This window comes from Poeciliopsis prolifica, unplaced genomic scaffold (genome assembly GCF_027474105.1).
Source record: "Poeciliopsis prolifica strain line A6 unplaced genomic scaffold, Auburn_PproV2 SCAFFOLD009, whole genome shotgun sequence".
Classification (NCBI taxonomy): Eukaryota; Metazoa; Chordata; class Actinopteri; order Cyprinodontiformes; family Poeciliidae; genus Poeciliopsis; species Poeciliopsis prolifica.
In genome coordinates this window covers 2,564,878-2,590,497 of record NW_026562384.1, presented here as the reverse complement: position 1 = coordinate 2,590,497, position 25,620 = coordinate 2,564,878, and the positions used below count along the sequence as shown (strand labels likewise).

General features: G+C 40.0%; 2 protein-coding genes and 1 long non-coding RNA gene across 4 annotated transcripts; all 3 read left to right on the top strand.

Moving 5' to 3' along the window:
• The first annotated feature begins 1,575 nt into the window (after positions 1-1,575).
• phf6 (PHD finger protein 6) lies at positions 1,576-12,093 on the top strand. 2 transcript variants are annotated; one of them, XM_055034169.1, is made up of 11 exons: positions 1,576-1,856; positions 5,702-5,863; positions 6,181-6,282; positions 7,513-7,646; positions 7,755-7,801; positions 7,891-8,060; positions 8,145-8,288; positions 9,130-9,234; positions 9,333-9,466; positions 9,869-9,998; positions 11,295-12,093. In XM_055034169.1, the coding sequence occupies exons 2-10, from the start codon at positions 5,732-5,734 to the stop codon at positions 9,996-9,998; spliced, it is 1,098 nt and encodes a 365-aa protein (XP_054890144.1). In that variant the 5' UTR covers positions 1,576-1,856; positions 5,702-5,731; the 3' UTR covers positions 11,295-12,093. The 2 variants fall into 2 exon arrangements, with proteins under 2 accessions (XP_054890144.1, XP_054890145.1); XM_055034170.1 differs by having other exon boundaries at positions 1,577-1,856; positions 7,894-8,060.
• A 1,765-nt stretch (positions 12,094-13,858) lies between these two features.
• hprt1 (hypoxanthine phosphoribosyltransferase 1) lies at positions 13,859-19,844 on the top strand. Its single transcript, XM_055034693.1, has 9 exons — positions 13,859-14,066; positions 17,132-17,238; positions 17,529-17,712; positions 18,514-18,579; positions 19,032-19,049; positions 19,140-19,222; positions 19,308-19,354; positions 19,503-19,579; positions 19,681-19,844. The coding sequence occupies exons 1-9, from the start codon at positions 14,040-14,042 to the stop codon at positions 19,726-19,728; spliced, it is 657 nt and encodes a 218-aa protein (XP_054890668.1). The 5' UTR covers positions 13,859-14,039; the 3' UTR covers positions 19,729-19,844.
• A 2,427-nt stretch (positions 19,845-22,271) lies between these two features.
• Positions 22,272-23,318, top strand: LOC129362777 (uncharacterized). Its single transcript, XR_008606266.1, has 2 exons — positions 22,272-22,618; positions 22,992-23,318. It is a non-coding gene; the product is annotated as an uncharacterized LOC129362777 (long non-coding RNA).
• The last annotated feature ends 2,302 nt before the right edge of the window (positions 23,319-25,620 follow it).

Here is a 25,620-nt window from a genome sequence, read left to right as displayed (position 1 = left end):
AGAAATAAACAAGAATCATTTGAGAATCATAGCTATCACAGCTGTAGCATGTACTGTAACTATGTCAAGATACCCAGACTTAGTTAGGCATGCACCAACATATTGTCATTATTTTTAATCCAAAAGTAGCAACAAAAAACAAAAAACTAAAAAAGCAATAAATGAATGAATAATGAAGCATTGTGAAAAATAAATCAACCTAAACCTAGAAATCCTTTACTTTTCATGAAAAAAAAAAAAATAAAACTGCATATACAGCAGAAAGAGTGTGCTTGTGAACTAACAAGCTGCTGCGACTGCTTGACTGACAGGAAACGAGGCCTGAGCAGCTGTCCTGTCAGCTTAAACAATGGGAAGGATTTGAAAATTCCTCGGATGAAGGAGCCACGACATGTTGGCTGCCGCGGTGCTTCTGGGGTTCAACGAGCAAGCATGCCGGGGAGGTTGGACCAATGACTCGCAGAGTAAGAAAGAGGAGTGAGAGACATAAAAATAGGATTTCTTCAATTTCTTTCCAGCCAACTCTAAGCACAAGAAGAAGAAGAAAAAAAGGTTTCAGTGACTGAAATAATCCTTGAAAATAAGTCAACATTAGAAAATGCAAGAAGCTAGTTTGGGTCTTAAAATGAAAGAACTTTACGTTCATTATAATTGATTTATGTATTTCATAACTAACGCCCTAACTGTAAGCTTCAGAAGAAAGGAAAGGTTTATGCATGTAGTGCTAAACATAAGCCTGCATCTATTACAAAAACACATCTTGGTACTAGAGCATTTCTATCTTCAGAGGCTCAATTGAAAAAAAAAAAAACATGAAGTGTGAAGAAAACAAGCCGATTTACCCAGTTACTGACAACATGCAGATGAAGCAAAGAACCACGATATATGTTTTTTATGCTGAATTAAACCCTGAGGTCTCAAAGACTTTACTCATCAACTCTGAAGAATGTTTAGCGTGGACATTTCTGTGGATAATAACCAATGTGGTCAGAGCATTAAAACTATTCCTCTTGGACACGGTCCCATGACATGACCCAGTGAAAAAGATAGGTGTGATTTTGATTGAACGGTGACGCAGAGAGAAATGAAGTTGCTATCCTGCGAGGTTCATGTGTCAATTGCTAAACAAGAAACAAAAAATAATAATTCTGCGAACTGCTTGAATAATAGTTTTATCTCTAGGTTCACCAGGTCACAATAGTATGTCACCATTTCTCTGCTTAATTTGAATCTCAATTTATTTAGACCACCCAGAAGTTGGAAAAACAGCAGTATACTAAGGTACTTAACATATCACTCATAGGAACCGTGTAAGGATCACGCTCCAGGTCAAGCTGAATGTAAAGATCTCTAGAGTTGGCAAAATTGTGAAACAAACCGATTCACTTTTGGGAGACGTAAAACATAAGGTGTGATGAGACAAATCAAAGATAAAGTGCGATTTAATATAAACAGAACATCAATATAAAAATACAGATTTAGAAAATGAAACATGAGAAAATAGTTTGATAAATCAAAACATTTGTCCATACTTATCCAGACCTCAAGAGTACAGAAAACCAGAGCCATCTGGTTGGCCTGCTTGTGTCGTTTTTGCTTGCCATTTTCCTTTTATGACTTAAAAAGCAGAACGAATAGTAATGTTCTTTTTTTGAAAGCCTTGCAAAATACTCGACTTTTATTCCGAAAGGCAGAGCCGGAAGTTGTGCTGTGCTGCGCCGCGGCTAGCTTCATGGCTAGTAGGGGGGGAAAAAAAGCACACAATCACTTCTGAAGGACGGAAAGAAACGCCGCCGTCGTACGGAACGTTTCCCCACGTTTTCTACCTGCTCGGCGCCGTAGGATAAAATCAGCAGGTAAGAAGCGAGCCGCGTCCCCGCGGCTGGACGGTATCTTCCGCGCTCTGTGGCCTGGTGTCGGTTCAGGCCGAGCTGCTGGCGCTACGACGCCGAGCTGCTCGCTTTGAACACGGACTCCGCACGTATGGCGCTCTTTGCCTTCGAAACGACTCGCGAAGACCCGCGCCTGTCATGATAATTTCCCACATTTAAAGGGAAATAAACGCAGTTTCTTCGGAGGGACTTCCAGACGGGGGAAAACAAAAAGAAACTCGCGTCGAACACGCAGCGACCCTTTATTTCCCCGCATCGCTCTCCAGGCCTTGGGAGAACATTTCGGGGCTTCGCTGGAAATGTTCACGGAGAAAATAGTTTTCGGCTCAGGCTGCAGTTTGTTGGCGAAAAGAGTCACACGCCCCCTTTAATTCAAAACTTTGGAGGAGAAACGCAGAGGACTTCTCGCTTTCCTCGCCTCCTCCTCACCGCAGTCACTCATCGACACCCCGGTTTTTTGCGGTACCGCGGCACGGGAACGTTTCAGAGAGCAGAGGCTGAAATAAAGAGGGTTATTTGTTGTTTACTCGGGGCTCCGGCCGCGTTTTCGCCGCCGCAGTGAAAGCCTGGCCCTGCTATCATGGCTGTAATGGCTCTCAATCAAGGCGTCGCAGCACAGTGCTGTTTTGTTTTATTTATTTATATAGATATAGAAAACAAAATGCTACTTTTATTTATGGACTACACCAGATTGAATGGATTGTGTTAATCTCCATTTATTATGAATTAATGGGGCTCTTCCTCACAGCATGGCTGAGGATTTCAGCAACACAGGTTTGATCTGTTGCGTTCATGCAGTGACTGCTTTGCATAAGAGACTATTCTTTCCCCCCAAATTGCACTAATGGAAAAAAAAAATTAATCAATAAAAAGGAGTAGCACACATTACATTTTTAAGTAACAGCTCAGACTTTTTGTAAAATCATCCAACCTCCTTTTAGAAAAACAAACAAACTACACGTCAGGGTCAGTTTTGGTTGTGAAACGTTGTGATGGAGGTAAAGGCTACCTTTTAAAAGTCAAAACTTCAACGCACCCAAATCTCTGGTGACGTCACATAAGGCAGCTGATCACAATTAATTTAATTCAATTTGTACTTCAGTTTTTGCCCTTTTTTGTCTTTTATTGAAATTTCTTTTTCAGAAGAAGAGATCAAGACAAAATCGATGAACAATTTTTGGAATTTTATTAAAAAATAAAAACTTGTTGGTCTGCCCAGGAAATGAAGTAATTCATATGTATTCCTAACAAACTGCTGTAATAAAGAAGACAAAAAATAAACAATATCTGGGTTTTCTTTTCTTGATCTCAAGTTTGATTTAGATTTTTTGTTTTCAATTTAAATGCATAATATCTAATAAGTCTTGCCTATAAGCACATCAACAAAAAGAATGTGCTCCTATTTTATTTTTGAGTTTGATTTAAAAACCAGATCAGATTAGTGCACAAAAATTGATAATCCCTACCTTCATGGACCCCCAGAGCATATTAATGTCTTTATATTTTAATTCTCTATGTATTACAAACCCATCATAATCAGCATGTCAAAACAGCAGAATAAATTAAACGTGTTATCAGCCAAGAAATGTTTAATTGGTGGACCGCTACATTTCTCCTGATTTGTTTTTATTTTTTATTAAACTACTAAAAGTGCATGCTGTTTTTGTTTTATTATTATTTGCTGCTGATTTATTTAAAAATAGGACAAACTGTCTTGGGAGTGTTTGAGTCATCGATCAACAATCGCAGCCATTCCAGTTAAGGTTTGACCAAATCAGATGTGTCGTTTGCGGCCTTGTTTCACTGGAACCATCCGATCAGCTGGGCTCTCATGACGTCATCGACCCTCACAGATCCGCACAAATCGGAATTTGCTTGTTTTGCCTTGCGAAATCCTCAAGTTGAAATCTTCACTCGATCGTTCAGCGGTGTTTGTCTCGTCCCAGTGAAATTTTGGTGCTTTCTTTTTGCGCGAGTTTGAAAAAGAAGAAAATAACCACCGTATAGCATCTTTGAGAAGACAGTGTCGTAAAGAATGCAAGTGTGACACAGCAATTCACAACATATTTCAGTTCTTTCACAACGATCTTTTAGGAACGAGGCAGGTGAAATGTGGAGGAACGCTTGTGCCGAGTGCAAAACAGGCCGCATCGTTTTCAGAAACGTGGAGGGGGCGGGGGGTTTCTGTCGTGGCTCTAAACTAAAATATAACCTGCGTCTTCCTGAGTCATGCATCTGCTGATTTATCGTTGTCATTTCTGTAGCAGCGCAGAGGCTACGGTCGTGTTTCCATTCACAAAACTGCAGTGGTTGAAAAGTCGCCTCCTAAAATTCAGCAGAAAGGTCGATGACCTCTGGCTGTGGCGCTTCAGAAACGTTTTAGTTCCTCCACTTAGATGACGAACGTCTTCATCACCAGGCTGTTAGGAGCTCATCCATATTTCAGCCGGATCAGCCGATGTCTCCAGTCCCGTGTTTGATCCACTCGAGGCTGTGCTGAGCTAAACTTGGTGGCTGTCGTGCACGGAGCAGCTCTGTTGTAACCTCCAGCGCTTCATTTCAGAGTGATTCAACGGCCGCTTGATCCGAAGTTTACTGGGATCGCTTCTCCTCTCTAAAAGGTTTTTATTTGTGATTGTAATACTTGTACAACTTTTTACCCTTTTTTTTTTTCTTCTGAGAGAAGGAATTTCAAGTGTTCAGAATTCAAGCCAATCGATTAGCTATATATTTAATGGCTGTAGACATTTAGGTTTTAAGAAAAATAATCTATTCTAGAGAGCCTGGATATTGCTGACAGATGACCACAAAACCTTCGAAAAACTTTTTTTAAAACAGTAGTATACGGTCACAGAAAAAGTTTAGGAAGTTAAAACCTTTAATTTGAGTGCATTTACTTAAGAGGGGACGCCATCCTATGTTGGGAAATAATTGTTTATCACAAAATCACCGGTGATGCAATTAGCATTGCCAACAATCCCTTTATAACAAGTTTAACTGAAACACTTGTTTTTGTTGAGTTTTTTTTTTAACTTAACAGTTTCTATGAATTTTGAATGAAATGTATTCAACTTTGAGTTTTCCCAGGATTTAGACGAGATATAACACAGATAATAGTTTATTTTAGCCTCGGGTCGCTGAGTTGGGAGAACATCTATACTCTGGTGTCTATAACACATAGTGGAAAGGTAAAAAAAAAAAAGTCTGGGCCATAATCAAGGCTGAAACAGTTAATCGTGATTAATCTTTTATTGAATAAATCGTCAACTAATTTAGCAATTGAGTCATTGCTAACTGGAGTATACAGACTCAGAAAAAGGCCATTTTGTAAACAATCCCAACATATTCAGAGCAGTAATTAAGTCAAAGCTGTAGGTAAAACAAATACAGTTTGCATTTGAGACAAAAACAACTTTGTCTGTAAATATGTTTTAGCCAAAACTCCTTGAAGAGGACTAGTTTCAGCTTTTATTTCTTTTATTTAAGAAAGGAATTGGGATTATTTATTTGCATCTTGTAAACTCTTTCTAATATTGTGTGGATCGACGGTTGCCGCTCCACCAAACAGTCGACATCACAGTGCTGCAGTCGAAGAATTCAATTTAAGGTTTCGTTCACAGAACGTCCAACAAATGTGACCAATTGAAATGAGATGGATCCAAGTGAAATCATCTCTCAAAGTGAGAATTGATTTCTTAACTCCTCTGACAAAGCATCGTCACCCTTTTTTCTCTTTATTAGACCACGTCCTCGTGTTTCCACCCTCACGCCTCTGATGGGTTTCTAATTGTCCTTTTCTTTTTAATCAGAGTCTCTGCGGCGTGTCAGAAGCTTTGGCAATGTCCGGACAAAGGAGAGGAGCGGCAGCACGGCTGCCTAAATGTGCCTTCTGCAAGAGCAGCCGGGACAAGGAGTGCGGCCAGCTGCTGGTGTCCGACAGCCAGAAGGTGGCAGCTCACCACAAGTGCATGGTGAGAGGAGCTCCTTGTTCTCAACTTTTACTGCCTCGCATCCCTCAAATGCGCGCGTCTTATTTCCAAAAACCCTTCCACCAAGCCACTCTGTATGTAAGAGAAACAAACATTTCAGCCTAAATAGAGCCACTATTTCTGTGTGACTCGTGTAGAAACTGGCTCTATGGTTAACGCTGTGTCTAAATATAAGCCAGGATGTCCTTCTACTTCAAAACATAAAAAAAACTAACCCAAAACTGCCCGACAAATATTTCAGATTTCAAAGAAAAGACATGAAATCCAGCTGCTCGCTGTTCTGTTTCTCCTCTCTACAGCTTTTCTCTTCGGCGCTGGTCACATCACACTCAGACAGCGAAAACATTGGAGGGTTTTCCGTCGATGATGTAAAAAAGGAGATCAAGAGGGGTAGCAAACTGGTGAGCTCCCACTTCTCACTATTGCATAATGTTCATCGCTGTTGCACAGAGATGTTGTCTGGAAGCGGGCTTCAAATTTTCCATATTCCTCCATCCGTCATCTTCCTGTAGTGATTTCAAAGCAGCAACTTTGTGTAAAACAGAATCATTCTGTAAGTTTTGTGTTCTCAGTGTTATGGTCCAACTTATTCCTTTTTTCTCCTCTCCGAAATCTGGATTTAATCCTCAAATTACAAAATACTGACTTACTTTCCGATGTTTGTCCAACACCGGGTTTTTTTTCCTCCCTGTGAAATGCTTTTATTTTCTTTCAGAACAAGGAGTCTTGAGGTCTTGCTTTTATTTTTCCACAATGTGAGTTCCTTTTAAAAGCTTGCCTTGGCCTTTGGTTATCAATAAGAGTTGGTTTAACATCCTTGTGGAGTCAAATTTTCTTGTGTTTGTGGGGTGGGGGGGTGCTGATTGCATTTATTCAGCTTGACACTTCACAGGTTTTTGATGCCTAAAGTCAGACTCACTTTGTACGTTGTTCGATATCAGTGGTGCTTTTTCTTTAAAGCCAAATTCCCCTTCAGGAACATGGCTTGATATTCGAAGGTGGCCTTTCTCTGGAGAGCAATTATTCATTTAAACGTTCCGTCATTAGCTGTGTTTCCATTACAAATGTGCACAAATTTTTGTCTACATTCTACAATTGTGGTGTTTCCATTAAATAAGAAATAACCTATTTGAATGAACTTGTTCACATGAGTCATTAAAGATCATGGCAAGATCTGCTTTGATGTAAGCAAGACCCTTATATGTGGGAGCGACTATGTATGCTGCATTTTGGGAAAATTGTATTTGGAAGTTGTACAGAAGAGATCTAGAGTCAGAGACTCTGGTGGAGTCCAGAAAAAACCAAACCACAAACCACAAAGAAGACTACTTCCTGTTGTCTTCTTTGTTGCTTTCGCCAGTAGTAACATCTGGCTGTTGATCACGTGACTCCTGTGACACGAAGTGTTGCAGTTTTGTGAAATTCATCTATAACGACATGGCTGAAAAACCACTCCTTGATGCTGCTGTAATACGGCTGTAATAAACAACATGCAGAGGTTGCAAGTTAGCATGGATGACACATTTCTGAAATTGCCGTTAACGGAAACGCAGCTACATGTCGGATGTTGGCTTTGGTTAAAGCCGTCCTGCTTTGAGCCTCAGCCATATCTCTGCTTCCCTCCTCTTCAGATGTGCTCCTCCTGTCACCGGCCGGGCGCGACCATCGGCTGCGACGTCAAGACGTGCCGGAGGACGTATCATTATTTCTGCGCAGTGAACGACAAAGCCCAGATCAAAGAGAACCCGTCGCAGGGAATTTATCTGTGAGTTTAATTCTGAATTATTTTTTGTTCTTTTTTCCTCAGCAACGTAAGCAGATTGTTATTCCTTTGGTGGATTCATTTCCACTAATTTCTTCTTTGTGTTGCTAGCATTTACTGTCGCAAACACCGGGATGCGTCTCAGGATGATGTTCAAGGTGAACAAGAGTTCGCTCTCTGCTACATGTCGAATCGGTCTAGATCTACTATAGTTGTGAAACTAAGCGTTTTATTGGGAACGTTTCAGCAGACCCAGAAGAGGAAGGCGTGGCCAACGACTCGGACTCGTCGCCTCCGCAGAGTCGAGGCAGGGGCAGATTCGAGAAAAGCCGAGCTAAGGTGACGTCCCGCGGCCAGTCAGAAGAAACCCGCTCCACTTCCTCCTCGCAGGCTGCCGACGAGGAGAGCTCCTCCCACGTAAATGCACTCACCAGTTGAAAACCGATTCGTTTCGGCGCGCATGAGCTCGATTCTCGGTTTGACCGGTATGTCGGGTTTCAGCGGGACAGGTCACCGCTTCGAGCCAGCCTGGGAGACGCCGGCCAGCGCTGTGGCTTCTGCCACGCAGGCGACGAGGAAAACGAAACGAGAGGCGTGCTGCACACGGATAACTCCAAGAAAGTGGCCGCACACTACAAGTGCATGGTAGGATCAATCATTCAGCCTTACACTGCCAATAGGAGCTTTATGTGATAGTCTAATATGCCGTTTCTTAATTATTTTATGTCACACCCATAGGACATAATTTTTTTTCACGTTTACCGGTTTTACAAATGATTTTCAGCTTTGAAACTATTGTTTAAACATCTTCAGAGAAAAAAAACACAGACTTGCTGAGCTGTTCATGTCAGATCTAGATCATTCTATCAAAAGGTTTATAGAGATGTAATTTTGCGTCTTTATTCTGCGATAGTGTAATTGTTCTTGTAATATGAGTTTGCTCTCGTGTTATTATGACTTCATTCTTGTATTGTAAAACAATTATCTTAGTTCGGCCGTAATACTCCATCATAATTGCTTTACTTACCTCTGTCGCCATTTTACTTAGTTTTTTACGAACCTCTTCACCTGCTGATATTTCAAAACATATGAGCCTGAATCCTCCATCAGCTCCGTTTACATCAGTATTAGGCAGCCGGTTGATTAATTTGAACACTGCTGCCACCTAGTGACCGGAAGCTTATTTTTAATCAGTCTGGTAAGAATAAAGACAATGAAGCCCTCCTGCTTCTCACTACTTGAAAAGTACTGGTTTAATATATAGTTGGGCAGTTTTGGGAGCTTAAAGGACCTGATTCATTATTTTATCAATAAATAAATAAAGGTCTTTTTCCTTCCTCTTTACAATTATGCACTACTTTGTGCTGGCGAAGCATGTCAAATCCTTCTAAAACATATTGGCATTTCATAGTTGAAGAAATTCAAGGAATGAGACTACGCCTTCAGGGGTCACTGTGTATTTCTCAAGATCTCTGACGTGTTGCAGCTTTTCTCGTCGGGGACGGTGCAGCTCACGACTACATCGCGGGCCGAGTTTGGCAACTTCGACGTAAAGACGGTCATCCAGGAAATCAAGAGAGGCAAAAGAATGGTGGGAACATTCATGCAAAATGCAGGTTTTGGAGTTTGAAGCCGACTGCTTTGCCTGACTTACGTTAGTATTTGTTTTTTTTTTTCTTTCTTTTCCAGAAATGCACACTGTGCAGTCAGCTGGGTGCTACTATTGGGTGTGAAATTAAAGCCTGTGTGAAGACCTACCACTACCACTGTGGGCTACAGGACAAGGCAAAGTACATAGAAAACATGGCCCGCGGAATTTACAAGTGAGCTCAACATGAACTACAACAGCAAACGCGTCAAATGTTTTGCTTTTGAATTTTCTGTAAAAGAATCAAGAGAAGTTTCTGAGTGACGTCCTAGTGAACGCAGAGTTCAGATATAAAAGGGTAAATTTCTGAACAAAGCCTGATTCTTTTCATGTTTTGACCACATTATATCGGCTTTTTTCTGTCAGCGTAATTTTAAAAACCAAATACTAAAATTATTTCTTGCAAAACACATTACTTTTTTTTTTTTTCCATCATTTTGATCTTGATGTCACTCAAAACACTTTTGCTTTACCTGATGATTAAACAGAGTTTCAATGGTAGGTAATGAAACTTGAAGTATTGTTGTCCTTTTTATTTTTTAAACAACTTTTTTTTGTGCTTCCGTTTGGTTCTTAGACTCTACTGTAAGAACCACAGCGGGAACGAGGAGCGGGACGAGGAGGACGAGGAGCGAGAGAGCCGCAGCAGAGAGAGGGCAGCGATCGACCACGGAGGAACACCGGCGACACAAGTAAACGGCAACTAGGTGGGGCTGCACCCACGGCGCTGCTCTACACAGCAGAACGTCTTTTGGGATTTTGTTCCCTCAAAAAGCGCAAGTCACACACACAGCGATATGTATGAAGTGTTCATTTTTGTTCACTTATTAGTTACAGCTACCGAACGAATGTGTGAAGTCATTCCTGAAAGGGTAACATCACCAGCATGGGTGAAAGAAAAGAATTGGATTTGTTCCTCAGTGGTCCAAAAATCTGCTTTTCAGATTAAAGTAAAGTTTGCATTTCATTTGGAAATAAAGATCCAAGAGTCTAGAGAGGAGGAAGTGGAGAGGCAACGGATCCATATTGCTTGAAATCCAGTGTGAAATTTTCAGTCGTTGTGTTGTCCCAGTTTTGGTCCACTCTGCTTTGTGACGTTTACTACAATTAAACCATAAATGTTAAAGATTCCTACCTGCCATTTTTTAATTTCTATTTTCCATCTTATCATTTCTTTCTTCTTTGTTCCTGTATTCTTTTGATTCTTTTGATACTTTGTGTTGTCTGTTTTTTGAAGAATCTTTCATGGCATGGCCGAAAATATCCCAACATATCAGTCGATGTGGATAATTATTCAATAGTTTTTTATTTTTTTGTTTCCAGACTGGCCATGTGATCTTTTGAGCTGTTGTGCTGATTTTCTCCTTTCTATTTACACTGTTGTTCTTTTGTATTTTTAAGCAGTTCTGAGGCGAGAGGCAAAAACTTGAAATTGCTGCTGCGCCATTTAGTGAACAGGTTGTTGCAAGGTTGATCCTACCAACCTTTCTTAGCTCGCTCAGAGGTCGAGCAGCTCAAGTTTTTCTTCAGCCTACATCCCCCAGAATTCTTTCTTTGTTTGTTTTTGCTTTATTCTTAAACTTGTTTAATTTTTATCTATTTGCTGTGTTTTCTTTTAAAGTGTGTTGTTTTTGACTTCTTTGTGTAATTAATTAAATTTTATTTGTACAGCGCATTTCAGCAGCAAGGCATTTCAAAGTGCTTGACATCACAACAAACACAAAAACACAGTCATGCAACATATTATCAACAATCAAAACATCACATTAAGTCACGTGCCATCATTAAATTCGGAATTGATTACGTTTCGAATACCACTAAACAGCTGGGTTTTTAGTTGAGATTTAAAGGCACTCAGTGTTTCAGGTGTTTTATAGTTTTCTGGAAGTTTGTTCCAGATCTCCGGTGCATAGAAGCTGAATGCTGCTTCTCCTCGTTTGTTTTTTTTCCCCTTTTTAATTAAAATAAGTTGATAACTTGTGATATTTTGTCTGTCCTTACAGGTTTGCAACGTGGAGAGAAGATGAACGTTTTTATACAAAATTTTAGCCGATTCACTCAGTCCTGGTCCAGGAGCTCCCTTTGGCCTCCCACGTGATTTTCTTTTTTTTTTTTTTAAATACATTTCCCAGTAAAAAGACACAAGGTTCCAACATGCACCAGATGTCGTCTTTGTGAGAACCTGCCTGGAGTTGGCTGGGCAGATCAGTGTCGCCCTGTCGAACACTGGACCTTCAGAGCGGGATGAAAAGCAGTGGGCTAATCTGTCCCCAGATTCGTCATCATGGGGTGCAGATTAAAGGCATTCGCATGAACAGATGGACTGTCGCTTTTTGCCCCTTCCCGCGTGCTTTCTCCTCCCCAGATCACATGAACCACACTCATGGAAAGCAGAGACTCCTTCCTGCCTCCTTTGGACTCACTTTTAAGAGGGGTCTGTTTGTTACTAGTCTTTCTGAAGATGTGCAGTTTGATTACCTTGTTTCTGATACCATGTCTTAAGTACTCTTCATGTTAGCCTTTCTTTCTTGATAATGTAGTATTTTGCTACTGTACTCCCGATCATTAGTACTTTTGAATATCCGGATTTCAGACGGCGACGAGCTTTGCCAGCATGCACTTGGATTTTCCCACTGTTAAAGGTGTTTATTTTTGTTTTGTTTGTTTTTTTTATCTGGTTGCTAAAGAGCAGCGTACAGCTCTTTAGGGGAAGGCGGGTGGACCTTGTTTTGGTGTACTGTTTACTTGTAACTCAAATGTATTCATGGAAGATTGAAATAGAAAATATTTTGTTTTACACATCGTCGGCTGAGCCGGGTCTTCATTTTCAGTCCTTGTACAGTTTCCTGGGAAAATGGCAGCTGCACATTATTTCTGTACATTACAGTAGTGCAGCTGTTTCTCACATCCTAATGTGAAAGCTAAGATAAGAGTTTGTACTGTACCACTTTTTACACTGCGTTCCTCAACTTTTGATAAATCAGTCTAGTCATGAATATAGTTAGAAAGAGTTTTTATGGTTATATTTAGAAGGATTTTCTACAAGGTCCTAAGCAAAACCAAATCTTGAATTTCATTATCTTCATTTTAGGCATTAAAAAAATCTTAATTATACCCAAAACTTCCACACCAGCCCTTGAAGGTGACAGATTGTGTGTTTTTGAACAGGTTATGATTGGTCTATGGGCTCTACAAAACATGTTCAGACGGGACGAAATAATTCTTAGATAATGAGAAGTTTTAGAGTGTCTTGTCACTTTAACTCCAAATAAGCTGCTCAACGTTTACACTCGTTTGTGAAAATGTCTGCAAACAGATGCACAACTGTGCATTATTGAAAAGCAAAAGCGGAGCCTCTTACACAACCAACAGGCATGTAGCAAGAAGTTTCTGAATGGTAAGTCGACAACAAAACTCGTCTTTTCCAGCAGCCGTTGTGCAGTGGTAAAGTCAGCTGACCAAATGTGCTGGAGTTCTGCTTGGATCTCTAGGTGACTCCACAAACGGAAGCTTTTTTTTTCTTTTCTGGAGAGCTATATAACAGACTAAAGAGGTAATTCAACCATTTGTAAAGGAGCAGGAACACAGCTAAAATGTGTTTTTATATTTTCCATGCAGACCTCTGGGTTTAATTGTATTTAAGTTAATGATTTACTGAATTTATTCTCAGAACCAGCAGTGAAAATTGTATTAAACAATGAATGCATTGAATAAACTAGTAAAAAAACAACTTTTACATCATAAATTATGGATACACAGGAAAAGTCTCTGCGGAAGAAAAAGAATCGAGTTGGTAAACATTGCAACTGTCTTAATTCCAAGTGACAAAACTGCACAATTTAAGAAACTAGATACGCTCCTAACGTTGGTACTGAACTGTTTAGATATTTTCAGTTTCAGCCAGGAGGGTCATCAATTTCAAGTTGCAAATGAAAAAGTTTCGAAACACACAAATATTTGCACTGATTTGAAATGGTAAATGCGACTTTTTAGTGCTCGCTGTATAGATCTTCAAGCTGACGCTGATAAAAGCTGAGGCAGCTGTTTACTACAAGCAAGAAAGTCTTTGACCATTTTTAAGAAAGATCTGCAATAAACTCCCTATTACTAGCCCCCCCAAAAAGTGCAGAGGTCTGGTGATTTTGCGTAGATTCACACAATCATTGTCAAGAAACTGGAGGGATTAATTGATATAATTTGGCAGTAAGCAGGTAAAAACTGCATTGATTTGACAGATAAAATATGGAAGCAAACTTAATGTTTTGTGTTGAATCAAGAGGGCCACATAAAAAAACGACGGTGGGCCGGATTTGGCCCACGGGCCTTGAGTTTGACACGTGCACTAGACGGTATAAAAAGCTAAACATATACATATATAAATATATTTATTACTAAAGCTACAAAATAATTAATATATATAGATATATATATATATATATACTATATATATATATATTTTTTTTTTTTTTTAAGATATATAAATAGATAGACCATCACGAACCACACTCCATACCAGTAAGTGGCGGTAATGCTAATAAAAGTTCGCTGCCAACGCCAGTAAATTCAACAAGAAGAAGAAGAAGAAGAGGAGGCAGCTCCGGAAAGACACGAGCTCTGTTACGGTTCACCCACCTCCATGTGTGTCTGACGAGCCTGTGAAATCAACCCGAGCATAAAATTGTCGTCTTCTCCAGCAGAAGACCGAGCTTTAGCATTTAGCATCTGGACGCTGGGAGACAGACGCTGCCATGGCGACATCGAGCTCCTGTGTTGTGGTGAGTTCTTCCCTCCAGCGCAAGAGGAGACGGTCGGTCGGTGTTGGTATTACCGCCGCCTGGGAGTAACACGCTGTGCCGAGACTCCGGGCTCACCGCATGTGCACCGCATTGTACAATTTAACGCTCTGTGTGTGTGTGTTTTTTTTTTCACGTTCAGCCCTTAAAAGCGTGGCCTGCGGCTGAGGACAGGCACGCGCTCTCCACGCTCCAGCCATGTCCTGCTTACGATGACGTAAGCGGGACATGGCTCGTCGTAAACTCTCAAAACAAAACGCGTGGGCTGCAGCTGTAATTGTTGCAATTACACAATTATTTAGAGTGAATCAGGCTGCTGGTGTGGTGACGTTTAGTCAGGCATTTGGTTCATAATTAGGTTTATTCACCGAGGCGTTGTAATTATTGATGTGCAGTGGCATGCTCATGTTTTCACCCCAAATAAAGGCAATCGTTTCTGACTTCCACACGTCGAACACGGATTCTTTAAATTCTCTCTATAGTCATTACATCAGCGAGTTGATCGATATGCAGCATACTGACTTCTGATTGGAGGCAAACTATGAACGCACTGACTTGTGGGGCATTGGACTGGAAACCTTTAGACACACATCACAGGGTGACCAAAGGGGAAAAACAACTTCATACGCATGACTTCTGGACTGAAAGCTGGAGGTGCACCAAAGAAGTCATCCAGAGATCGCCGATCGACTTCTTTGATCATCTCACTTTGTAGGTCGGCTGGTAAAACACGGTGAATCTGACATTTTTGTTTTGCCCCTGCTCATTAAATGTGTCAAAATTAAGGCCTAAATGCATGAACTGCGATGCCGTGGTTCTGAGTGAAAATCGGATGCATCCAAGGGAGGATGGATAGCAGGATGATTTTGTTTTTTCTTTTTTATTGTTGCACATGAAAAAAAAACACATTATTGCAACACACTTGTTTTCTTTGTGTGAGGAAAATTACACGGATCCTTCACATTTGGAAGAGGCATGTCAGACTTAATAGAAAACTAGTGCTTTGTAAGCGACAGGAAAAGCATGACTGGTGCATTTTACTTAATATCCATTTATTTTCACCGTCTTTTAATCTTAATTAAGCAGGACATTTTTTTTCTGTTTTTTTTTTGTTTGTTTTTTTTTTTTTAGTTCATCTTGATTGTTTTTACCGCTGTTTTGTAAATCATCTGACACAACTAAAGAGAAAAATGTTGAAGAGCATGTTTATGTGAAGTCTGTATAAACGGCTTAATGTCTGCCCCAAGCAGATAAGTATAAATATCACAATTTCATTGCATTTACAAAAACTGTCGAACGTGAAATATGATTTTTTTCAAATCAAGGAGTCAGTATTTTGAATATTGGTCATAATGTTAACAGTTTAGAAATATTTTTGACAATCCGTTGAATGATGTGCGTCTCATTAAGTCTATCCTGTACGATCGATTGAGCCTTAAAGTTTTTCTTTTTTAGTTTTTGAATCGTAACTGTCCATATTGTCGTGACTGGAAATAACCCCAAATTGCCACAGTTTGTATGTAAACAGTGAAAAGGTTCAAAAGCCGTCCTTTTCCGAACTGACCAGCAACACGTAGGGGAGGGGCAATTCTCTCTGTTACCACCATTTTACCTGATAGTTACTGCATAACGGACAGCATCATCAGTGTTGAAGCCAGAATATATTAAATCCTGGCAGGGTTTCCCACAGCGTATTATAAGCCTGGCGGGCCACCAGGCTTTACTTATGCCCCCACCATTGTTTATTTATTTCAGTTTTTTTTTTGGTTCTTTTTAATTGTTGCCTTTCATAAGACTTTATTGTTGGTGTTTGGGTGTTAATCGTCCAGTCTTCCAATAACGTATCAAGTGATATTTTCAAATGTCATGTCAATTTTAAACATTTTGTAACTCAAAAAACATGGCAGGAATGACTGCCTTGGCGCACCGAGCTTAGCAAGTTTTCTGGGGTATGGTTTTTTTTACTTACATAAACATAAAAATTCAGCTAATACTGTGGAAGTGCTCTGAGCTTGAGATATTTGAACTCGTGCGCCCCTTTGGTTGAATCAGGGCTTGTTTTGTGTTTGAACGTTTGCTTCAGGCTAAACTCTGTTAAGGATGCTACAGAGCAGAAATGCGTTCAACATGCAATGCGCCGTGTAGTTTCATTTTCAGAGCACAAGGTCCTGTGGTGTGGGAAGAGACCGTTTCCACGCTGGAAAAAAAAGTCAAACAAATATCCAGTTCTCCGTTTTCCAAGAAATGGTCGACGCAGTTCAGATTGTGATTAGTGCTGGAAATGAAAACAGAACAGCAAGTTGAACAGCAAGTTTGCTTTGACTCTTTAGACACAGGAGTTTTTCTCTGCCGCACCAGATTTTAAAGAGCAGCATGTTTGTCAGTGTAATCACAATCCTAAAGTGTTTGTTTTTTTGGTTCCTGTGACCTCAGATCAATGACTGTAGAAATAATCTCAGATCATGTGACCATCAGAGCATCTGGGTTTATCAGTTGTTATTTTTTGTCGCTGAATGGGTTTAATCCAAATATTTTTAGCATGCACCATCCGGTGTACTTGCAGCTGTATCACCTGATATGCTCTAAAGATTTCCACTTCCCCGCTGCATCTTTGCAGAACCGCGTCCCATCATTCCCACACTCGCTTCCCAGTGTCACACGATTCCAATTATCCTGACTACTGGTTGACCCCGACAGGAAATTACATTTTCTAAAATGTAACTGGGAAAGGATCGAAGCATCATGAGAATTTTCAGAGAATACTGTTGACGTGTTTTTGTCTGGGACAAAGTGTGTTCTCAAAGGTAAACCCTGAGCAGTCAGCAGGTAGAAGGATGTCTGGAAATGTAAAGCCCTCTTTCAGAGCGCGGTTACTTGCTAATCTTTAACAAACGGGTTATGTTCTCTTATTTAGTGATGGATGAACTGGCTGAGTTGTAAAACCAAAGGTTTTACTGCCCTCTGTCTGGTGAATTATCTTTATAGGTTAACAATTTCCAAGATTTGAAGCATTTCTTACTTTTTTTTTTTGGTTTGTTTGTTTCCAGATTAGCGATGAGGAGCAGGGTTACGACTTGGATCTTTTCTGTATACCCAAGCACTACGCTGCTGCCTTGGAGAGGGTTTATATTCCTCACGGACTCATCTTGGACAGGTGGGTCACCTTGTTCGTAATGACTCAACTCAAGTTCGTGAACGCGGTAAATTACAAGGTCAACAAAAGGTGGCTGCTCTGTTTAAATAGTGGATTAGATTATAACCCCTTTTACATAGAACACAGAATACAGTTTCTCATATCTTGTTAAGAAGATTTGTCTCCCTTTAGATAAGACAGCTGTGCCTGTTGGAGCAAGTGGAAAATAAAGAGGAATTTTGGCTGACGGTTGCAGAAAACGGAGCTGATAATCCTCACTGTGTCTCCGTCTCTCCCCTGCGTTATCTCAGGACAGAGAGGCTGGCCAGGGAGATCATGAAGGAAATGGGGGGGCATCACATTGTGGCCCTTTGCGTTCTTAAAGGGGGTTACAAGTTTTTTGCAGACCTGCTGGACTACATCAAAGCCCTGAACAGGAACAGCGACCGCTCCATCCCCATGACAGTGGACTTCATTCGCCTCAAGAGTTACTGTGTAATGTATCGCTTCACCCTTTGTTGGCCGTTATTTACATCTGTGGCAGCTTGAATCGTGATTGCAAACAGTACATGAGGTGTTGCTCCAGCTTATCTGTGGCCTGGTTAAGGTCGCCCCGGGTCTCCCAGCAGGCTGCATGGAAACTGAGATTAAACTAAAGTGCAGCATGAAAACAACCTCACAATCAAAATCAAATGTTTTCGTTTGATGTTCAGTCATTTGCCCCCCAAAAATAAAATAAAATAAAATAAATAGAACATCTCCAACATAAACCCAAAGATCCCTTGTACCGACTAATTGAAATTAGCCATTGTCACTTAGGATCTACACAGTCTCTGTCGTAAAATAATTCAGATGATAGCAAGCGTAAAACATCAACACTGACATTGTAGATCTCACTCTTCTAGAAATTCATATGAATCTGTAGAATTTTATAAGGTTGTAGTGATTCAAGTATCATTATTATTCTGTGTTCCTCTTTTTTTTTCATCATGGGTTATCTTTAAATTATGCCCTGTATTCAAACGGTTGCAAAGTAAAACGGGTTCAAATTAAATTTTACTTCGTTATAAATGAGTATTTCCTTATCCTACCCGACCGCATCGTTTTGAGGCAACAGATTGGATTGCTCTTTGCCAGCCCCAGGAACTTCAATTCATTTAACGTATTTTAAGAATACTCTTTAATTAAATGAATTACACCATTCATATTTCATCAACATACCAGATCAAATTTTAAACAATTTCAACCAGGACAAGCACCGACTCTGCTCGCTCACCAGTCTTCTCGTCCTTACAGAACGACCAGTCGACCGGTGAAATCAAAGTGATCGGAGGAGACGATCTGTCAACTCTGACAGGAAAGGTCAGTATGGAGAAGAGAGCATTGTTAGCACTTATGGCAATGCCCAGGATTATCGTTACAATTTTTAAATGTACAATGCAATGCATGTGTTTATGGTCTTGAACCATTTTCCCACTGTCTCAGGATCAAACCACAAATTTTATCCTGATACCTGATCACATTTCTCAAGTGAAAATATCAGCAGAACAAGCCTTTGTGTATTTTATTTAGATTTTGCGTAAAGCGCATGGAAAGGATCAAATAATTGGGTGGTGAAGAGAAAACTCCACTGGGCCTTCTTTAGTTTCGTTTTACAAATCCACATCTGTATATTCGTATGTTTTTGGTTTTGTATGCTTCCACATTTTCCCTGATTCCACTTGTAGCTATTAGTACCCCACTGCCACAACAGATTGATGCGGACACAAATTATGTGATTAAATATTAACATTCTCTTCTTCTCTTTTGCACAGAACGTCCTAATTGTGGAGGTATCGTCTTTCTTCTCCTCTCATCCTGTAATAAAGCAAAGCGTCTCTTTGACCCCACCTTTATGAGCTCCTCTCATGCTTTGTCTTCAGGATATAATTGACACAGGCAAGACTATGAAGACGTTATTGCAGCTACTAAAACAGTACAACCCCAAAATGGTTAAAGTAGCAAGGTACTTGAACAACGTCCATTTAATACCAACACTTGTAAATTGTGCAGCAGTTTCTTCTTTGTGTTGATTGGTGCTTTGCTCTTAGTTTGCTGGTGAAGAGAACACCGAGGAGCGTCGGCTACCGACCGGACTGTAAGTGACTTTCTTCATGCAGCTGCTAAAGTGTGGAAATTTGAGGATTTGTTGTATAGTGCTTTGACAATGATTAGATTGTTTTACTAGCCACAGTTGAGAAAATAGTTTTTTCTCTTCTTCTGTTTTTTTTTTTTTTTTGCTGTAGTTGTAGGATTTGAGATCCCTGATAAGTTTGTGGTGGGATACGCTTTAGACTACAACGAGTACTTCAGAGATCTGAACGTGAGTGTTACATGAATGTCAAGTGGCTTCATTCGTGTTAAAAATAAGAAATATGTGTTTGATACGCATCAACATTTAAGGTCCCGTTTTTCCCATTTCAGCACATCTGTGTGATTAGTGAAACGGGGAAGGAGAAGTACAAGGCATGAGAAGCACTTCTGTACAATATTTTTTCAAAAAATGTATGTTTTTTTTTCCCCTTTGCATTTTGTATTTGATTATTTCATGTTGTGTCATAATGGATGCCGAGCCTGCTCAGGGGTCCCAGAGGATACACCGAGGAGGCTGTTCCCATCGCCGCGCTCCTGCACACGATTGCCTTAAGATAGAAATGAGCCCACCACAAATTAGCATGACGCTTTTATGTCCCCGCACTGACATGTTTTAATGTTATCTGTTTTGTTTTGTTTTGTTTTTAATTGAGTAATTTATTCAGGGAAATGCTGCTAGCGTAAATGTTAACAATTGAGCTTCCAAAAGATTTACAGCCTCCTATTTTAAAAGAAACCCCCCAAAAAAGAAGGAAACCTTCTGCAGCCATTTGGTTTGCGATCTTACAGAAGACAAAATATTTCTGGAACATTTTTTCTTGGACAAAACCTGAACTCTTCTTTGGTACATGCATACGTACGAAGACTTTCTTTGGAATCTTTCTTGTCGAAATGACTCCTATGTGTTTGCTGTTGTCCCAAACGGGCTTGCTAAAGATTAAATATTCCTCTGTTGGACTGTAAAATTCTTCTCCATATACTCCCAGTAATTCTTTTTATTATATTTTTTTTAAATAGACAGGGAGCCCTTTAAATACCACAAAGCATCCTCAGTTTACAGGTGAAAAATGATGAGTTGTACTTGTTTGGGTCACGTCACAATAAACGTTCTTGTTCACGTCTTCTGTAGTCCCGAACATTTCTGCACAGACAATTAAATGTTTTCACCCCTCCTGTGACTCGTGCATTTCTGTTCAAGGGTTATAGTTTCTAACTACATAGTCAAAATGCACCTTAATGCTACAACTGCATGTCTCCGGTCAAAAGCATCCGTTGAAGAACCGAAACAAAGGCTGCTGCAGGATACACCACTTAAAAAAAAAATTATTGAGAGCTTTAACATTTACTGCCCTTTTGATAAATTTTAGACGTTTTTTCAAAGGTCCTGAGCATTTTCTTGAAAAAAAGTATTACTGTTGTGTAATCATGACACCAATAACAAGTTTTTGTTCAAGATTATTTGATATTGAATGACGTTTATTTGGGAAAAAAAATAAAAAAAATGTCCCTTTTACCTAATTTTGCACTTGTGCCATATTAATTATTTTAATATCCCACATAGCTGCAGATTTTTCTCCATCTCATGATGTCAGTTTTAAATATTAAAACGATGATGTTTTGAGCATGTAAGAAATGAATGGTTGCGTTTCCCCTCCATCTCTTAGATACACGCACGCGTGCTCGTGCACACAAACTGAGGTTCAGGACGTAGACAGGTAGAGGGTCAGGAACGGAACCGGAAGCTGTTGTCCTGGGCTGTTTTCCGTTTTACAGCGCAGGTTCCGATGGACCTGCGCTGTAACGGTAAACTATTTCTCTGTTGTTCCAAAACGAAGTTAAAACTTGTTTAGGTGAGAAAAGTCCGAGTTACTCAGTATTTGCGTAGCCTTTTTTTAAACAAATACTTTACTACTCTTATGTGGGTAATTTCTTGGACGGCCAGTGTCTACTTGAGTAAAAATATGTCGGGGTAATAATATTCTTATTTGAGTACAACTTTAGACTCGGTGGCGTTAGAAGGTCTCTGCATTTCACGCCGGCCTGGTGTTGGTGGTAAGCAGCCGCATGAAGCCCAAACACAACTTTTTAAATAAAAAAAATGTTTAAAACCGGGGAAAGAAAACCCAACGTCCAATTTATGCTGGTCTATCGCAACAAAAATGCACTTGCGGTGTTTAGTTAGAACAGTGCTTCTCAAATAGTGGGGCGGGCCCCCTTTGGGGGGCGCGGTGCGATACCTGGGGGGCGTGTGATCCTGGGGAACAGGCTTTTTTTTTGGCCGAACTAGTATAAAGTGTAATTGCGCACAGTAGGCGGCAGTGGCGCTCTCATTGTTACTTCTGTCACGTTTGCGACAGTGCAACATTTTACGACTTACAAGACAACAGGTTTGCCTTGGTTAGCAGTGTTACGTCAACAAAAAGCTCCGACTGCGTTCTGTCTATGGCCTCCGTTATTCAACAACCCCCAACATGAAAAAGTTTTTAACAGGGATGAAAAGAAAAGCGGAGAGAGACAAAGATAATGAGACAACAGAAAGTCAACCGAAAGCTAAGAAGAGGAAATACGACGAAGCGTATTTAGCGCTTGGCTTCACTGTGACTACAGTTGGAGAAAGGAAAGACCGGTGTGTTTGCTGTGTCTAAAAATGCTCGCAGGACAGCATGAAGCTACGGTGGCCCTGAGGTGCAAAACACAACAACATTAACAAAAACACAACAACATTAACGGAAACACGACAACATTAACAAAAACACAACAACATTAACAAAAACACAACAACATTAACGGAAACACGACAACATTAACAAAAACACGACAACATTAACGAAAACACAACAACATTAACGAAAACACAACAACATTAACGAAAACACAACAACATTAACGAAAACACAACAACATTAACGGAAACACGACAACATTAACAAAAACACAACAACATTAACAAAAACACAACAACATTAACAAAAACACAACAACATTAACGAAAGCACTACAACATTAAGGAAAACACAACGGAAGAGGTAGGTCCCAGTGGGAGACCTAAGAAGTCGCTGATTGGACGACAGGTCGTTTTACTTTTGAACCGGAAGTTATGCTGGAGTGCTTCGTTTGATTGAAAACCTAAGGAAGCGGGAATACAGTCACTTCGCCATGTATTGCCCGAACTGTGGAAAGGAGGTGGTTGAGCCGTCACCAAATTTTTGCAGTAATTGTGGCAAGAGGCTTCAAGAAACTTGTATGGAGGATACTCCACAATGTTCAAGTAAGTTAAAAAGTATAAAGGAAGATTCATATTTCTTATGGATGTAGTAACTTGCTAACGCTACTGGTCTCCAGACCGTGTCCACTGTCATCTAGTTGTTCATTATAAATGCAATTAAAAGTACACAAAGTCGCTATAATACAGCAGAATTGTATTAGCTATATATCGTAAGGTCCGTTACAGCCTTAGGCACTACTTTTTTAGGATAATTGGTGTCGTTCTGGTTCTGCTGCACTGCGATCAGGCTAGCCGCCTTTTTGGAAGCGAACTCGCACTTAATTTATACTTGTGGCAGCTTTACTTCAGTTCGTAATACATATTGTCTGTTTGCATGAATGTGATGTGCGACATTTTTTCTTTGCTTTACTTCTAGCACAACAGACTGTCCCATCCTGCCGTACACCAGCCCTCAGCACCTTCCTTGAATAGAAAAATGAGGAGCGACCAAAGTATTCTCTTGGGAGAAAGGGGTTAAAACAAAAGGTAGAAATGAAAGTTCGGGTAGGTGCTAAATTCGGTTCCCCTGTGTCGGGAGCGATCATTACAGCCAGAGAGACGAATGAGGCGGATCTGACCATTTTCACGTCGCTTCTGATCGATTTCTCGGTAAAACAACTCATATAATCATGTGAAGGTTGTAACATTGAGTTTAATTGGCAGCTGTTGTTTAAAAAATTGTATAATAAATAAATAAACAAGATCTTCTGATGCTGTTTTTTGTTATTTTATACGCCAAGAGAATCGCTCTTTTTCCAACGTTTCTCACGTAAGCCTGGCAGAAATAAGTCAGGCACCAAACACAGTTTTCCCAACACGTAGTGTGTATGTAAAGATTTTTGAGAATTTGGAAACAGTTGTTCTTTATTCCCCAAGGTTCGGTAAGGGTAGGAAAGAATGGAGGAAATTATAATCTGGTCCCCCTCCATAATATGGGAACAACTTAATTTACCAGCAAGATTTTTTTCTCTGTTTATTCCTCTCATCATCAACAATAAATCCTGTGATTTTGGTAGAATTTGCTCCTTGTTTGCCAGAGTTATGAGGGGAAAGCCATATATTTTAGGTGACTAAAATGATCTGTTCCCCCTTCAAAACATGGGAACTATTTACCAACAAGTCTTCAACTGTGCTTATTCATCTCTTCATCAACAACAAATTATTTGAAAACATTTCCTCTTTATTGCCAGAGATATGAGGGGGAACCATATATTTTAGCCACCTGAAATAATGTGTCCCTTCCAAAACATGGGAACCAATTAATTTACCAGGAAAATGTTCTCTTCATTTCTCAAAGGTAAGTGGCCTTGGGATTTAAACTATCTTTCCACAGCTGTCTTATATCACATTATCCTTCTCGAAAAACCATCAATGCACCCTGAGATGGCCAAGCCGAATGGCTTCAGTTTTGTCGTAGCCATCTACATGCTATATGTAATTGGGCCCCGTGGAGGGATACGTGCGTCTTGTAAACCTGCGAGTTCTCAGAGCGATGCCTTGAGGATTCAGCTGCCTCAGCAGTCTCATTACAACATCACGTTTGACACGCAGGTTGTGTTTTAGTTTGAGAACTTGCCACATGGTCCGATAGCCAAATAATTGCCCTGGTCCTCTAAGCTCGGACATAATGACACGTCTCACTTCAGGAAGTGGAGAGTAGTTGCCTCTTCAATGCAGCCCTGCTACTTTCAAATGAGTCTTTACTGAACGCATGCTAACCGACACTTCGTGGTTGGTCTGGAGCATGTCCAGTATCACCAGTATCAGTATGTCCTGACTCAAAATATTTACGAATAACAGTACTAAGGTTTGGATCACTGAGAACATTCTTGTTTTCAGCAATCAAGTTAAAGCCAGAAGAACTTCCGGTTCAAAAGTAAAACGACCTGTCGTCCAATCAGCGACTTCTTAGGTCTCCCACTGGGACCTACCTCTTCCGTTGTGTTTTCCTTAATGTTGTCGTGTTTTCGTTAATGTTGTCGTGTTTTCGTTAATGTTGTCGTGTTTTTGTTAATGTTGTCGTGTTTTTGTTAATGTTGTTGTGTTTTTCTTAATGTTGTTGTGTTTTTCTTAATGTTGTTGTGTTTTCGTTAATGTTGTCGTGTTTTTGTTAATGTTGTTGTGTTTTTGTTAATGTTGTCGTGTTTTTGTTAATGTTGTCGTGTTTTTGTTAATGTTGTCGTGTTTTTGTTAATGTTGTTGTGTTTTTCTTAATGTTGTTGTGTTTTTCTTAATGTTGTCGTGTTTTTGTTAATGTTGTTGTGTTTTCGTTAATGTTGTCGTGTTTTTGTTAATGTTGTCGTGTTTTTGTTAATGTTGTCGTGTTTTTGTTAATGTTGTTGTGTTTTTCTTAATGTTGTCGTGTTTTTGTTAATGTTGTCGTGTTTTCGTTAATGTTGTCGTGTTTTTGTTAATGTTGTTGTGTTTTTCTTAATGTTGTTGTGTTTTCGTTAATGTTGTCGTGTTTTTGTTAATGTTGTTGTGTTTTTGTTAATGTTGTAGTGCTTTCCTTAATGTTGTAGTGTTTTGCACCTCAGGGCCACCGTATGAAGCCAAATAAATTAGCGCGTCTCTTAAATACGTTACATCCCAATCACGCCGATAAGCCGCTAGAGTTTTTTCAGCGAAAAAAATGTTAATAAGGAAAAAATGTTATGCAGAGATGGATAGTCACGGTGGGGAGTGGGGGCGCGAATAGTTTTCTTCTTGCTAGGGGGGGCGTAACGGAAAATAATTGAGAAGCACTGAGTTAGAATGTAACAAAACGTAGAAAGATTATGTGCCTGCTTAAAAAAACAACTTTGAAACAGTGAAATTAGTGTATGTTTTCATTTCTACAGCTATTGACAAAAGTATAGAGTTTAATTGTGTTTTTGTAACATTATTAGCTACATAAATGGGAGTGAAAGAGAAAGGATTTATTTTTTTCAGACTGCAGTATTTGCTGTCGCGCCGGCAAATGGAGCGGTCTCATTGGACAGCTGTGCTGACGTTGAAAGGGGGCG

Coding starts and splice junctions, on each gene's coding strand:
- phf6 (XM_055034169.1), top strand. CDS start 5,732: ATGTCCGGACAAAGGAGAGGAGCGGCAGCACGGCTGCCTAAATGTGCC. Junction 5,864..6,180: donor CAGCTCACCACAAGTGCATG/GTGAGAGGAGCT, acceptor TCCTCTCTACAG/CTTTTCTCTTCGGCGCTGGT. Junction 7,802..7,890: donor GTCTCAGGATGATGTTCAAG/GTGAACAAGAGT, acceptor GGAACGTTTCAG/CAGACCCAGAAGAGGAAGGC.
- hprt1 (XM_055034693.1), top strand. CDS start 14,040: ATGGCGACATCGAGCTCCTGTGTTGTG. Junction 17,713..18,513: donor TTCGCCTCAAGAGTTACTGT/GTAATGTATCGC, acceptor TCGTCCTTACAG/AACGACCAGTCGACCGGTGA. Junction 19,223..19,307: donor AAAATGGTTAAAGTAGCAAG/GTACTTGAACAA, acceptor CTTTGCTCTTAG/TTTGCTGGTGAAGAGAACAC.